The 16,382-nt window shown below is 44.8% G+C and overlaps 2 protein-coding genes across 2 annotated transcripts in view; one reads left to right on the top strand and one right to left on the bottom strand.

Annotated features, from left to right (window-relative positions):
* MAML1 (mastermind like transcriptional coactivator 1) overlaps nt 1-16,382 on the bottom strand; it is a gene marked incomplete at its 5' end in the record, with an annotated part of 65,085 nt that overhangs the window by 30,570 nt on the left and 18,133 nt on the right. The gene's annotated exons all lie outside the window — the stretch shown is intronic.
* Nucleotides 7,797-8,200, top strand: LOC308519760 (large ribosomal subunit protein eL30-like). The gene is given in 2 exon segments (XM_081091932.1): nt 7,797-7,922; nt 7,929-8,200. Coding segments are annotated over 2 exon segments (342 nt in total). The 5' UTR covers nt 7,797-7,808; the 3' UTR covers nt 8,157-8,200.

The following is a 16,382-nucleotide window of genomic DNA, read 5'->3' on the forward strand; positions in this document are numbered from 1 at the left end:
GAGGACAGAAGTTCTCTCACTGCAGACACAGCTGATTCTCACAGCCACTTGGCCTGGAGGTCAAATCCCCCCTAGTATTAGCTACAACAATCAAGGCTTAACTACAAGACTGCCCACAAAGACCACTAGGGGGTGCACCAAGAAAGCATAAAAAATGTGGAGACAAAGAAACAGGACAAAACTGTCAATGGAAGATATAGAGTTCAGAACCACACTTTTAAGGTCTCTCAAGAACTGTCTAGAAGCGGCCGATAAACTTAATGAGATCCTCGAGAAATCTAATGAGACCCTCGATGTTGTGATAAAGAACCAACTAGAAATTAAGCATACACCGACTGAAATAAAGACTACTGTACAGACTCCCAACAGCAGACCAGAGGAGTGCAAGAATCAAGTCAAAGATTTGAAATGCAAAGAAGCAAAAAACACCCAACCGGAAAAGCAAAATGAAAAAAGAATCCGAAAATACGAAGATAGTGTAAGGAGCCTCTGGGACAGCTTCAAGCGTACCAACATCAGAATTATAGGGGTGCCAGAAGATGAGAGAGAGCAAGATACTGAAAACCTATTTGAAGAAATAATGACAGAAAACTTCCCCCACCTGGTGAAAGAAATAGACTTACAAGTCCAGGAAGCGCAGAGAACCCCAAACAAAAGGAATCCAAAGAGGACCACACCAAGACACATCATAATTAAAATGCCAAGAGCAAAAGACAAAGAGAGAATCTTAAAAGCAGCAAGAGAAAGAAACTCAGTTACCTACAAGGGAATACCCATACGACTGTCAGCTGATTTCTCAACAGAAACTTTGCAGGCCAGAAGGGAGTGGCAAGAAATATTCAAAGTAATGAATACCAAGAACCTACAACCAAGATTACTTTATCCAGCAAAGCTATCATTCAGAATCGAAGGTCAGATAAAGAGCTTCACAGATAAGGAAAAGCTAAAGGAGTTCATCACCACCAAACCAGTATTATATGAAATGCTGAAAGGTATCCTTTAAGAAAAGGAAGAGGAAGAAAAAGGTAAAGATACAAATTATGAACAACAAATATGCATCTATCAACAAGCGAATCTAAGAATCAAGTGAATAAATAATCTGATGAACAGAATGAACTGGTGATTATAATAGAATCAGGGACATAGAAAGGGAATGGACTGAGTATTCTTGGGGGGGACAGGGGTGTGGGAGATGTGGGAAGAGACTGGACAAAAATCGTGCACCTATGGATGAGGACAGTGGGTGGGGAGTGAGGGCGGAGGGTGGGGCGGGAACTGGGAGGAGGGGAGTTATGGGGGGAAAAAGAGGAACAAATGTAATAATCTGAACAATAAAGATTTAATTAAAAAAAACACAAAGAAAACGTTCTAAAATGGATTGTGCCGATGGTCATCCAACTGTGAACAAACTAAAAACCTTTAAAGTGTGCTTTAAATGGGTGAATTATAGTTCAGGCCTGGTAGCTCAGTGATTTAGAGCAGGGGTCCTCAAACTATGGCCCGCGGACCACCGAAAACATTTATCCGGCCCGCCGAGTGTTTTTGCCGCCGCTGCCTGTTGCTTATCAGCCGACTCGTTTTTTTTGAAACTATAGTCCGGCACTCCAACGGTCTGAGGGACAGTGAACTGACCCCCAGTTTAAAAAGTTTGAGGACCAGATCTTAGCTATGGTGAATTGATGAATGGGTCAGAAAACTGTGGTACTTCTACACGATGGAATACTATGCTGCTATAAAAAAGAAGGAACTCTTACCATTTGCAACGGCATGGATGGAACTGGAGAGCATTATGCTAAGTGAAATAAGCCAGTCAATGAAGGAAAAATACCACATGAGCTCACTCATTCATTAAAGACCATTATAAACTTATGAACAATAATAGATACAGAGGCAGAGCTGCCTCAAACTGATTGTCAAACTGCAGCGGGAAGGCCAGGGAGGGTTGGGGGGCAGGAGGGAGGGGGGTAAGAGATCAACCCAAGGACTTGTATGCATGCATATACGCATAACCAATGGACATAAGACCCTGGGGGGCAGGGGTAGGGGAGGCCAGGGATTGTCAAGGGCGGGGGAAAAAAAGGACACATATGTAATACCCTTTGTAATACTTTAAGCAATAAAACAATAAAAAAAAAAAGTTTTAGGACCCCCGATTTAGAGTGTCATTCCCTAACCTAATGGTTGTGGGTTGGATCCCTGTTCGGAAGGCAACTAATGGATGTTTCTCTCTCTCTCTCCCTAAAATCAATTAAAAACATATCATATATATATAAAGGATATGTGTGTATATGTGTGTGTGTGTGTGTGTGTGTGTGTGTGTGTGTATACATATATATATATAATCTCCTTAGTTAAGGATTAAATAAATAAATAAATGGGTGAACTGTATGGTATGAAAGTTTTATTTCAGTGAAGCTAATCAGAAGTGAGTGAGAGGCCCTGGCTGGCGTGGCCAAGTGGTTAGAGTTCTGGTCCGCACACCAAAGGGTCGCAGGTTCGATTCCTGGAAAAGGGCACATACCTCGGTTGTAGGTTTGATCCCCAGCCCCAGTTGGGGTATGGGTGGGAGGCAACCAATCTCTCTGTCTCTGTCTCTGTCTCTTTCCCCCCTCCTCCGCCATCTCTCCCTTTCCACTCTCTCTAAAAAGCAATGGGGGGGAAAATCCTCAGGTGATGTTAACAACAACAAAAAGTGGGTGATAGGTCAAACCTGGGTTGACCTGGCCTCCTACAGGCAGATTTCAGTAGAGCAAAGAGTGAACCTTCCTCAGGAAGGACCGGGGCCATAAATTTGAACATGTCCTCTTCCCCAAAGCCCTCCAGTCTTGTCTATGCAGTTTCTTTCTGGTTGGTTATGCTCAAAGTTGGTTATGGCCCCATGTAAAGGAGACCTATCTGCAGTCTCTACAAACCAGGTAGTAAAAGGCGCCTGGGGAACTGGTGCCTGGTGCCAGGTAGTTAAAGGTACCCTGTGGTTCCTGCTGGCTCCCTTTCTTTTTTCCCTCAAAGGGAAAGAGAGATAGAGAGAGATTAATTGGTTGCCTTCCTTAGCACCCTAACTGGGGGACTGAACCTACAACCTGAGCATGTGCCCTAACTGGGAATCAAACTGGTGATCTTTCAATACACAGGATGAGACTCAACCAGCTGAGCCACACTGGCCATGGCCTGCTTGCTCCCTTTCTTTGCAGAAAAAAAGACTCTAGGCAATGTAGCTGGGAAGCAAAGTGTTGCAGAGATGCCAGATGAGAGGGGACTCTGTATGCTACATAGAGAGGGATTTGAAATGTGCTGCCTATAGAAAATGTGCAAATATCAATGTTACCTGGATCTGCTGGTCACTTCTACTAGTTTGCACTCTCTGAATGTTTGGCTTTTGTAATCCTATATAATAAAAGCATAGCATGCAAATCAGCCCTTCAACCAGGAGTTTGTCTGGGAGTTCAACCAGGGGGCGGGGCTGGCCGGGGGAAGGGAGGGAGTACCTGGCTGGCGGCCAGCAGACACTAGGGACCCTACCAGTGCACAAATCTCATGCCCTGGGCCCCTAGATTATAATGTTCAACAGAAGCCAATTACTAATCACAAAGAGAAAACTGACCATGAGGAGAAATGATCTGGGAGTGGGCTCCCACGGACAAGAGAGTGGTGCCTTGGAATCCTTGGTCTCTGAAACTGACTCCTCGTGGGAGATCTAGATATCCACGGGGAGTATAGATTTATATACACACATATATCTATCCCAGGCAAACTTGAGTACAGTCTGGAGTCTGAAGTCACGTGAAAACATTTTCCCTGAAAGTCTCTTTCTTCTTTCTAATCTCCCAAGTTTCTCGTTGTTGCCTTTTTTTTTTTTTTTTTTAAGAGAAATGGGAGCAGAAATGGAAAGAATCTGAGATAGAGAAATTAGGGATAGAAAAAGGCAAGAGAAATAAAAACTTCCAGGTACATAGTCAGTACCTAAGAATAAATGCTTTTTGAAGGAATGACAGAGAGGAAGAGGAGACTAAGAGGGAAAGAGGCTCTGAACTTGACTGTATGTTCCTTGAGGCAGAAACCATCTTATACTTTTCACTTCCCCAATTCCAAGTACTTTGTACAGGGTTTGTGCACTTAAAACACAAATGTTTCTGTTGACTTCTATATCAGAGGAGAAAAAAAGTAGAAGGATGGGCCTGAGGGGGTTGAACTATTACTTGGCCCTGGTTTCCTCCATGAGAAACAAGTTGCCTCAAAAGCAGTGATCTCTGTAGACAGTTGTATTTTGGACCTTAATCTTATATAATAAAAGGTAATATGCAAATCAACCGAACAGCTGAACGACCAGTCGCTATGATGCGCACTGACCACCAGGGGGAAGATGCTCAACGTAGGAGCTGCCCCCTGGTGGTCAGTGCATTCCCACAGGGGGAGTGCCTCTCAGCCAGAAGCCGGGCAAGCACAGCAGCCGTGGCAGGAGCCTCTCCCACCTCTGAGGCAGTGCTAAGGAGCAGCGAGCAGGCAGGCAGTAAGGAGTGAGGGCTCCTGGACTGTGAGAGGGATGTCTGACTGCTGGCAGGTGGACATTCCCTGAGGGGTCCTGGACTGCGAGAGGGTGCAGGCCAGTCTGAGGGACTTCCCCGCCTCCCCCCACAAATGCACGAATTTTTGTGTACTGGGCCTCTAGTCTAAAAATTGCCGAAACCGGTTTGGCTCAGTGGATAGAGCGTCGGCCTGCGGACTGAGAGGTCCCAGGTTCGATTCCAGTCAAGGGCATGTACCTGGGTTGCGGGCACATCCCCAGTGGGGGATGTGCAAGAGGCAGCTGATCGATGTTTCTCTCTCATCGATGTTTCTAACTCTATCTCTCTCCCTTCCTCTCTGTGAAAAATCAATAAAATATATATATTTGAAAAAAAAATTTAAAAATAAAAGCCTGCCTCTTCTTATCCTTTAAAAAAAAAAAAAGTGAGGGGGCAGGGAAGACTGGTTGGTAGCCAAAGAGGGTCAAAGAAGGGTTATTTTGAAGTAAAACTTGAACTCACTTAAAGAACAGCAGCTCAGCTGAATTCTCTCTGAAATCCTCTGAAACTGTTATTCTATGATCCAGCCAGGCATTCATACGTAAATATGAAAAAAGATGTATCATGAAAGCCTACTGAAAGCCTAAAACCATGATCTTCCCATTGACAGGGAAATTCTCACTTAAGGGACTCTGCATATGAGTGATGTCCTTCCTTCCAAAACCAAGCTTCACCTGGGTTCTCTACCCCACCCCCCCTCCAGCCTTTTCAAAGTCCTTGTTCATTCAATTACCACCTTTTCCTCTATTTCCCACTCATCACCCTCTTTACTAGTTTCTTGTCCCCTCAGCACTGATAAATGCTTAGTATCTCCCATCTTATCTTTTAACCTCCCTCCTCCTACAGATAGCATTTAGCACAGTTAAGAGCACAGCTAGACCAGTTGTGGGTTTTTTTTTTTTAATTTAATTTGTTTTCCTTTATTATTTTTCTTATCTTTCTTTGTTCTTTTTACAAACCCTTGTGTCGAGGGCTGACTTTCAATAGATCGCAGCGAGGGAGCTGCTCTGCTATGTATGAAACTCCGACCCAGAAGCAGGTCGTCTACGAATGGTTCAGCACCAAGTTCCCCACAAGCGTGCGTTGCATGAAGGGCGTAGACCAGTTTTGAATCTGAGTTTGGGTTGCTTAACTGTTGTGTGCTCACAGGCAAATTACTAAACATCTTGAGAAGTTTGGTTCCTCATCTAAAAAAGAAGGGGGAGGGAGCAGAGCCACGTCTGGGGAGCCTGAGAAGCACCTCTGAAAACATTCTTACGGTTCAGTTAATCCTCTTCTTTCCCTTCAGAGCTTCATCGAAAAAAGGGTCTCTAGTTTGTCATACTCACCAAGGTGACCTCCTGATTCTTAAATCCAAGGGACATGTATCGAACTGTATTTACTTGACCTTTCTGAGGCACTGAGCTCAATAGGCCACTCCTCTCTTCTCTAAACAGTGTCTTCTTCCTTCAAGGTTCACTCAACTGCTCTCTGGACCTGCTCCTGCCTCCAAGGCCACTCCTTGTAAGCTGCCCCATCTCATGTCTATTCCTTCAGCGATAATGACTGCAGGGCCTCCAACCTTTTTTTGCTGTTAATCCTCACCCAAATATATTTTTTTCATTGATTTTTTGAGAGTGGAAGGGAGGAGAAAGAGAGAAACATCCATGTGAGAGACACATCAATTGGATGCCTCCTGCATGAGGCCCAACCAGGGCCAGGGATTAAACCTGCAACCCAGGTACGTGCCCTTGACTGGGAATTGAATCCGAGGCTGTCAGTCATGACAGCCTCCACCCCTCCCGTATTTTCCCATGATAGCTCCCATTGAATAGATGGCCGAGTTGAGGTACAAGGTGGCTAAGTGATACGACCGGGGTCAAAATGCCAAGAAGTGGCAGAGCCAGGATTCTAGGCGCTGGTGCCACAGCCATTCAGCCTCCGGCCTTCTGCCGCCCCTGCCGGGACCTGTCACTCCCCAACCCGAAAAGTTGGCTTCTGGGGGTTGTCGAGCGTCCAGAGCCCAGGTTTTGGGGACAGGCAGGCCTCTATGCGAGTCTAGGCTCCCTGCCCGCCCTGTGATCTGGCTTCCCCAGCCTGTGCCCGACTTGCTCCATCTTTTTAATGGGAGCACAACAGTCCTGCTTCTCAGGTTCGAGTTTGGGGAGAAGTTGTGTGATGTGCTCACCACAGACTCGTGCGTAAGTGTTTGTTAAACAGCAGCTGTCATAACAGTCTGAAAAGGAAACCTCACTGAAACAGGCCGGGGGAGTCGTGGCAATGGTGGGCCTTCCTGAGTTTTCTTATTTTTTTTCTTTTATTGATTTTTTACAGAGAGGAAGGGAGAGGGATAGAGAGTTAGAAACATCGATGAGAGAAAAACATTGATCAGCTGCCTCCTGCACACTCCCCACTGGGGCCGTGCCCGCAACCAAGGTACATGCCCTTGACCGGAATCAAACCTGGGACCCTTGAGTCTGCAGGCTGACGCTCTATCCACTGAGCCAAACCGGTCAGGGCCTGAGTTTTCTTAAAGCTAAAGTGGGAACCTTCTCAGTAAAGGTTCGTTCTTAGCGCCTGCCAGTGGTGGGAATGTTTTCTTCGGCCATTCTCCATGCGTGGGAGCAGCATTGAGAACTTAGGTGCGTTGTCGAAAAAGTCAATTTACAAAGAAATAAAAATGTTGACTGAGAAAAAATAAAAATAAAAAAAAGATGAAAAAAAACATATTTTTATTGATTTCAGAGAGGAAGGGAAGGGGGAGAGAGAGATAAAAACATCAATGCTGAGAGAGAATCACTGATCGGCTGCCTCTTACCTGCCCCATACTGGGGATCCAGTCGGCAACCCAAGCAGGTGCCCTTGACTGGAATCAAATCAGAGACCATTCAGTCTGCAGGCTGACACTCTGTCCACTGAACCAAACCCCCTAGATCTAAAGATTTTTTTAAAAATATTTTTTATTGATTTTTTTTTAAAAGAGAGAAAGGGGAAGCATAGAGAGATAGAAACATTGATCAGTTGCCTCCTGCACACCCCTACTGGGGACTGAGCCCACAACCCCAGCATGTGCCCTGAGAATTGAACCTGTGACCTCCTGGTTCATGGGTCGACGATCAACCACTGAGCAACACCAGCCGAGCAGGAAACAGTTTTAACAAGCCCTCCAGATGTAGTCACATTAAAAATAAATAAATGGCTTTCTCGCTCCCCGGCCATCTTGGCGGCTGCATCTGGCTGGGGGCCTTCCGCACTTGAGGCAGGAAGATGGTGGCCACAAAGAAGACAAAAAAGTCGTTGGAGTCGATCAACCCCAGGCTTCAGCTGGTGATGAAAAGTGGGAAGTACGTGCTGGGGTACAAGCAGACGCTGAAGATGATCTGATAAGGCAAAGTGAAGCTGGTCATCCTGGCCAACAACTGCCCGGCCTTGAGGAAATCTGAAATAGAGTACTATGCAATGTTGGCCAAGACTGGTGTCCATCACTACAGTGGCAATAATATTGAATTGGGCACAGCGTGTGGAAAATACTACAGGGTATGCACACTGGCTATCATTGACCCAGGTGATTCTGATATCATTAGAAGCATGTCAGAACAGACTGGCGAAAAGTAAATCATGGGAAATTTTTCTTTAATAAAATTGGCCAGAGCTTGGTTTAAAAAAATAAAAATAAAGAAATGGCCCTAACAGGGTTGGCTCAGTGGATCGAGCATCAGCCTGCAGACTAAAGGGTCCCGGGTTAGATTCCAGTCAAGGGTATGTACCTCAGTTGCAGGCTTGATCCCCGGCCCTGATCGGGGCGTGTGCGGGAGGCAACCAATTGATATATCTATCTCACAATGATGTTTCTCTCTCTGTCTCTCCAACTCCCCTCTACTCTTTCTCTAAAAATAAAAATCAATGGAAAAATATCTTCGGGTAAGGATTAACAAAAATATAAATAAACAGACCAGCAGCCAAGCAATGATTCTCTCTCATCATTGATGTTTCTATCTCTCTCTCCCTCTCTGAAAGCAATAAAAGCATAATAGAGGTATTTTTATTTTGTATTCTTTCCTGGTACTAAGTTTTTAAAATCCAATGTACAGTTTACACTTTTGGTACAATTCAATTTGGACGAGGTATATTTCAAGTACTTAACAGCCCTCCATGGTTGGCGGCTACCGCACCGGATGGCACAGCTCTAGAAACTAGCCTTGGACTTAAGTTTTCCGAACAGTGGCCCTGCACAGGCCACCTGGTGCTGGCAGCGGGCTCCTTAGTGCACACGGCTCCTCCTTGGAGCCTGACCTCCTGCATCAGAAAAGCTGAACTCCAACACACCAGGCCCCTCTGGACAGGACCTGAAGTACTCAACCTTGCCCCTCCTCTCTCTTTCTTCCAAAACCTTTATCACACTCTTGTTCAGTGTATTCAGTAGGAATCTAGCAAGAATTCAATGAACTAGCCAGGCCCGGGCCCTGGAGATACACAGGGAACAAAACAAACCCATCACTCCCCTGGAGCCCACATTTTAGTTGGTTTTTGCTCCTGAGAAAATAAAACATGGAAAGAAAGGGAGTGTGTGGGCTTATGATTTTATTTTATTTTATTTTTTTTAAAATATATTTTTATTGATTTTTTACAGAGAGAAAGGGAGAGAGATAGAGAGTTAGAAACATCGATGAGAGAGAAACATCGATCAGCTGCCTCCTGCACATCTCCTACTGGGGATGTGCCCGCAACCCAGGTACATGCCCTTGACCGGAATCGAACCTGGGACCTCTCAGTCCGCAGGCCGACGCTCTATCCACTGAGCCAAACCGGTTTTGGCTGGGCTTATGATTTTAAATTAGGTGCTCAGGAAAGGCCTCAGGGAGTGTGAAAAGTATGAGCCAAAGTCTGCAGGGCATGAGAGAGTGCTGTGCCAACATCTCCAAAGACGGTCCAGGCAGAGGCCAGGTGGGAGCATGCCTGGGGGATGAGGAGCATGAAGAGATGGTACTAGAGGGGCAGGAGTGCCAGACTGTTTAGGGCCTGTGGGCCCAGGTCAAGGGTTGGCTTTTCCCGCATGTGAGATGGAAAACCTATGGTGGGGTCAAACAGGGGAAAAGATCATTCTGGCTGCTGGATGGAGAGCAGATTGTAGGACAGCAGGGCAAACAGGGAGATGGATGAGGCGGCAATAGTCCAGGTAAAAGAAACAACTTAGACCAGGGCAGTATCGGCACAGGTGGTAAAAAGTGACAATTCTGGGTGTGTGTTGGAAGTTTGAACTGCTGAGGTTTGCTGATTGGGTTTGGCCCAAGGATGTCTGAGAAGAATGTCCCTGGCAAGTTAATATATGGGTAGAGTGCAATTAAGAAATGGCAGGTGGCAGCAGGCAGAGAAACAGTGTTGCCAGCACAGGGAGCTCTATGGGCATACCCTTGCAGTCAGTGGCAGAGAGCATATAGTGCCCACTTAAAGTCTTCTCAATTCCCAGATGACTGCAGTTTGCCACTGGCTTTTTGTGCCCTCCTCTGGTGAGGCAAATGTAACAACACAGTAATGGTCAGTCTCCTTATCTGTCTCTGTCAGCTCCAGGGAAGGGCCACCCCCTCATTTACTGTCAGTTCAGCACCGCAATGGGACTTGACTCATCATCACTGTTCAGTAAAAACTGACCCCTAAATTCTGCCTGTTGGCTGGGATTGGCTAGTGTGCCAAATAAGAAGAGGCCACGGTTGGCCAGGTCTCTGGCAAAGGCTCATGCCTGATTAACAGGTAATCAGGAAATCAAAAACAACAGTAAAATAAACATTTAAAAAGAAATCTCCAAAACCAGTAAGAGCTACCATTTATTAGGCCTATTCTGTGCTAGGCAGAGCAACTCTGCAAAGCAGGTGTAATCATCATTTCACGGAGGAAGGAAGCTTAAGCTTGGCAAGAGTAGAGAAGAGAATCAGTGGTAAATATAGCTCAGAAGCAATGTCAAAGAGTGTGTGTGTGTCGAGTGACCATGGGATTAAGAGTTGCTCACATCTTAACAATCCTGAAGGCACAGGCAGAGAACCCTGGGGGGCGGAGGGGAGCATGACCTGCAACTTCATAGTCCCTAGGGGTGGCCAGCCGCCAGCCACACTGAAGGCTGGTACAGTACACAGAACATATGTAAATTCTTAACTCTCCACTTAATAATTTATACAGGTTGCACACATGTGCTCAAACTGTCCTACCAAAACCAACTTCTGATACAGATTCTAAGCTTCCTTTAATAAAAACATTTAGCTGAACAATAAAGATTTACTAAAAAAATAAAATAAAAAAATAAAAACATTTAGGACAAGAGTATAAAAAGGTTATAGTCTCTTGACATGAAGTGGAAACTATCAACAGATCAGTGCAACATTAGCTGTGCACCTTAGGCAAAGCCCCAAAGGGACTGTGTGTCAAGACCTCTGCAGACTTGGAGGTAGGGTAGCTCCGCATCTCATGTCCCCACCAAAGGTCACCAACAGGCCTCCCATGTGGCTAATACAACTTCCCAGCAACACCTACCCTACAGGGCTCTCCTGACCCAGCTCAGGAAATGGAATCTCAAAAACCAGAAACTCCTGCCTTGGCTGGTTTGGCTCAGTGGATAGAGTGTCGGCCTGCGGACTGAAGAGTCATGGGTTCGATTTCAGTCAAGGGCATATGCCTGGGTTGCGGGCTCAATCCCCAGTAAAGGGTGTGCAGGAGGCAGTCGATCAATGATTCTCTCTCATCACTGATGTTTCTCTCTCTCCCTTTCCCTTCCTCTCTGAAATTAAGAAAAAAATATTTTAAAAAAACAACAGAAACTCTTGACTCATCCCTAACTCCTCCTCCTCCTCCCCAAACTCCCCATCCATCACCAAGTACTCCTGTTCATATTACTGTCTCAATATCTCTGGAACCTGGCCTTCTCCTCTGTTCCCACATCGCCACTTTCTGGCTCCTCCCAATCATTTCTTGCTGACACCAATAAAATATAGCATTTTGACTGGCCCCTCTGCTGCCAACCCCCTCTACCACCTGTGTTCACCCTCCAATTTGCCCTCCGCACCATTGTGAAGATTACCTAAGGCACAGGTTTACAATTCTTTAACTGGCTCTCCAGAGTACATAAAAAGAATCAAGCAAAAGCTCCTGGCCACGGTATGTGCAATGAATGTGTGCATCAACTTGACTGGGACATGGGATGTCCAGATATTTGGTCTAACATTATTCTGGGTGTGTTTGAGGGTGCTTATGGATGAAATTCACATTAGAATCCATAGACTGAGTAAAAGGGATAGCCCTCCCTGATGTGAGTGGGCCTGGGGCCTGAACAGAAAAAAGACTGATAAGAGGAAAGAAACCCCTCCTGCCTGATTGCCTAGAGCTGGAACCTCGGTCTTTCCTGCCTTGAGGCTCAGACTGAAACATCAGGTCTTCTTGGGTCTCAGCTTCTTAGGACTTGTCAGCCTCCATCACGGTGTGAGTTAATTCATTAAAAATTGATCAGTCTCTCTCTATGCATCTATCTCCTAATGGTTCTGTTTCTTTGGAGAACCCTGACTAGTACAGTTTGCAAGGTTATGACTTGACATGTTTATATCTCTAGGCTACTGCTCAACCCATATATTTTTCCTTTGCAATAAAATGTTTTGTTGTTGCTAAAGGTATCATATATGTGCATACATAAGAGAGCCAAGAGTAATAATAAAATGAACACTGTGTACCAAGTGCTCAAGTTAAGAAACAACAGTACCAGCACTTTAGAACCCTGGTACTCAAAGTGTGGTCCCAGGACCAGAACTGGCATCACCTGGAAGGTTAATGTATGGTAAATGGGAACATGGGCCCCTTCCCTTGCTCTAACTCCCCTACCCACCCTGTGGAAATAACAGTGAAGGCATCTGCGAGCGGAATGTGAGAGACCTTGGGAACCTGGCCAGCAACTTGGTCTAAGAAAGGCCAAAGAGGATCTGCTTCTAGATGTGAGCCTGGATTGTAAACAGCGAGGATACAGGGGGCCCGAGCTGCAGGGACCTGTCCCCCACCCCCTTTCCTCTGCATGCCCTGTTTTCCTCTGTACTCTGTAAAACCTTGTGCTGGGAAAGTCTGGGTGGTAGTAAAACAAAAGCACCAGCTGGCTGCCCTCGGTGTGGCCCATCGTAGGCCAGATGGGACTTAGTGGTTCAACTTCACCGATGGCAGCTGCCGCGGAGATAAACGTCACTGGTCAGCCACCACCGGTGCACATAAGTCCTAATAAACCCATGTCTTTTACAGCCAGTCCTCCAGGTTACTTCTTTGCAATCCTCAAACACTACGCTGAGGCTTTTGGGGAACTCAGCACTTTGCATGACACTTAAAAATGCTGAATATCAGCCTCCCCGACCTCTGCCTTACAATCTGCATTTTTACAAGATCTCCGGCGATTCACATCGACTCTGAGAAACTCTCTGCATCCCCTCTCTTCACTCCACCAGATATAACTAATATCCTGATTTTGTGTTCATTGCTTTTTATTTATTCTACCACCTTCATGGAATCTATCCCCAAATAATAAACTGTCTAGCCTTTTTATTTTTAATGTTTTTATTGATTTTAGAGAGAATGGGAGACGGGGAGAGAGAAAGAGAGAAACATAGATGACAGACCCTGACCAGGAATCAAACTGGTGACCTCCTGGTTCATAGTTCGACACTCAACCACTGAGCCACACTGGCCAGGCTAAACTGCTTGTCTTGAAGATGGAGGTCAAGTGCAGGAAGTCAGCAGCACTGTGTCCCCTGAACAGAGTCTCTAGGGGGAGGGGAGTGGACCCGTCTTAGGGTTGTGGTCTGACTTCCACTTCTCTGGGAAGTGGCGAGGCCTTTTCTGGAGAAATTATGAGTAAGGTCATGCGTGGCGAGTGAGTCTTCAGGTACCTGGCAAGACTATGGTGTGGACCAGGCGGTGGACATGCAGCAGAAGGGGGGTCAGAGGGAGTGGGCTGCCCTGTACTCCCTGCTCCTGCGTCCACCATGGCCTACCTCCGGCTATCAGGGAAAACTGAGAACTTCTGTGAGTGTCATGAGAATCTGGGCCAAGTTCTCCTAGGTGTCCTGTCTTCAAGTTAAGAAGATGGCCCAAAGGAAGTGGGGAACTTGACAGTGACAGTCTATCTCTGGGGGGACACTGTTGCGCCTCACCTCTGGTGCAGGGCTGTCATCCTGTGGTCACCTTTCACCTTTCCTCAAAGAATCCCTGTCATCTCATGCTGAGTCAGTCTCTTGCTTCTTCTTGCCTCTCACGTCTTACTCTTTCTTGATTGATTCTTTCTATTTTGGTGGAGTACTTCTTGCAGTAGCTTCTTGAGAAAGGGTATGAAGCGGTTAAAATTTTAAAAACCTTTAATCTCAGAAAATTACTTTATTCTATACTCATTTATATATACTTTGGCTAGAATTCTAGGTTCGTAATCATTCTCCTTCAGAATTTTTAAGGCATTGTACTATCATCTTCTTGCTTCCTATGTTGCTGCTATGAAGTCCAAAGAAATTCTGATTCTTGATATGTCCAAGTACCCTCCCCACCCTGGAAGCTTGTAGGATCTTTAAAACCAATGTTGAAAATTTTTATGACTGGTGTGGGTCTATTTTCTACCCCAGTGATAGGCACAGCATGCCCTTTTAATCTGGCAAATCATTTCCTTCAGTTCTCAAAGTACTTTTTAAAGTTATTTCCTCCCTGTTTTCTCTCTTCCTATAATTTCTATGATTCAGATGTTGGACCTCCTAAACTGGTCCTCTAATTTTCTTTTATATTCTGCATCTATTTTGTCTTTTTTCTTTACTTTTTAGGAAAATTATTTATATTTCATATGTATAGTTCACACATTTCTTATTTTTATTTGAAATTTGTTTATGATTATTGATTTTTTTAGGAAAGAAGGGAGGGAGAGGAAGAGAGGGAAGAGAGAGAGAGAGAGAGAGAGAGAGAGAGAGAGAGAGAGAGAGAGAGAATGAGAATGACCTGTCGTTCCATCCATCCATGCATCACCGGTTGACTCCTGGTATGACTCTGGCATATAGCTCCCACCAACTGAGCCACCGGGCCAGAGTCTATATTTCTTATTTTTAAAATATTTCCAAGATTTTGCTCTCTGAATTTCAAACACTTTTGTTCCATATGTACAATATATCCTCTTGTCTCTCTCATTAACATTAATTGGTTAAAGCAAGTCATAAATCCAAGCCCCAAATCAAGGGATGAAGAAAGTATATTCTGCCAGCTACGAAGCTATGGCAAGGGTGTGGGTTTATAATATGACCTAGAGAGTGAAGAACTGAGAGCAAAATTTAACTTATCTCCACACAACTAAGGGATATGACATATTCCCATCAGTAATAGTGGTTCATTTTATCAGTGATAAGGGATAAAAGTCACGGGAGAGAGGAAGAGGAAAGAGGCATGGTTAAAAAGTGTTCCAAGTCCAGCTGGTGGCTCAGTGGTTGAGCACTGACCTATGAACCAGAAGGTCACGGTTGGATTCCCGGTCAGGGCACATGCCTGGGTTTTGGGCTCGATCCCCAGTAGGGGATTGCAGGAGGCAACCAATCAATGATTCTCTCTCATCATTGATGTTTCTCTCCCTCTTCCTTCCTCTGAAATCAATTTTTTTAAAAAGGTGTTCCAAGTAATTCTGATATATATGCCCCTCTGCCACAGAGAATGTCTGAGTGAACATATTAACCAGCAATTTGTTTCTACAAAAATTTCTAATTTTTATGAAGTTCGCCCCCATATATGATCTCATCAACAGAAGCTAAATGTCACAGTTGAAAAATAAAGAGCTTTGGTATTGGACTCTGGTTTGAATGTTGGTCCTACCAATGAGCTGTCAACCTTGGCAAGTTAACATATCAGTCTTAGTTTCCTTACATGTAAAATTGGACATAATATCTACCATATGAAACTGCTGTGAGGTCTAAATGACAATATATTTAAAGAGTCTGGTCCTTTAAAAATTTTCTTTGACCTGACCAGTTAGGTTACATATATCAAAGCAGGCCTAATTGGATGCCATGATCCCAAAACATGACATACAGCAGGTCCCAACATTCCAAAACCCCCAGTGGATGTCTGAAATCACGGATAGTGCCAAACCCTATACTATGTTCCCCCCGCCCCTACAAAAACATACCTATGGTAATGTTTAATTTATAAATTAGGCACAATAAGTGATTAATAACTAATAATAAAATATAACAATTATAACAATACACTAATAAAAGTTACAGGAATGTAGTCTATGTATCTTACTGTACAGTACTCACCTTCTTGTGATGTGAGATAATACAATGCCTCCATGATAAATGAAGTGAGGTGAATGAAGTAGGCATTAGGCTACTACTTACATTCTGAGGCTATATCAGAAGGATCATCTGCTTTGGGTAATTCTATAAAACATGATGATGCCAATGGTTGAATTTCAACTTAAAACTTATAAATTGTTTTATTTCTGGAATTTTCCACTTAATATTTTCAGACCACAGTTAACCATGGGTAACTGAAACCGTGGAAAGCAAAACCACAGGAACTCAAATGTGGATAAGGGGGGAACTGCTATTTAAGTAGCAAAGGCAGCGGAAGGCAGAATCCCAAGATGGCTGCCCCATTGCACAGCAGAGCACCTCAGAGCCTCCTTAATGGAAGGTCCTGATATCACTGGCAAATCACCAACACTCAGAGACTGCTTCCCGGGAAGGAAGAGATGGTTTGTGGGTCTTCTGGCTTTAGAAGACCCATCCTATTTTTTTTTTCTCTTGAACCAGAACTCTCGGAGACTAGACTGTGCTAGAGTGGGTAACCTGCTTGGAGCTA

The sequence above is a fragment of the Myotis nattereri genome (genome assembly GCF_964212035.1).
Source record: "Myotis nattereri genome assembly, chromosome: 5".
NCBI lineage: Eukaryota > Metazoa > Chordata > Mammalia > Chiroptera > Vespertilionidae > Myotis > Myotis nattereri.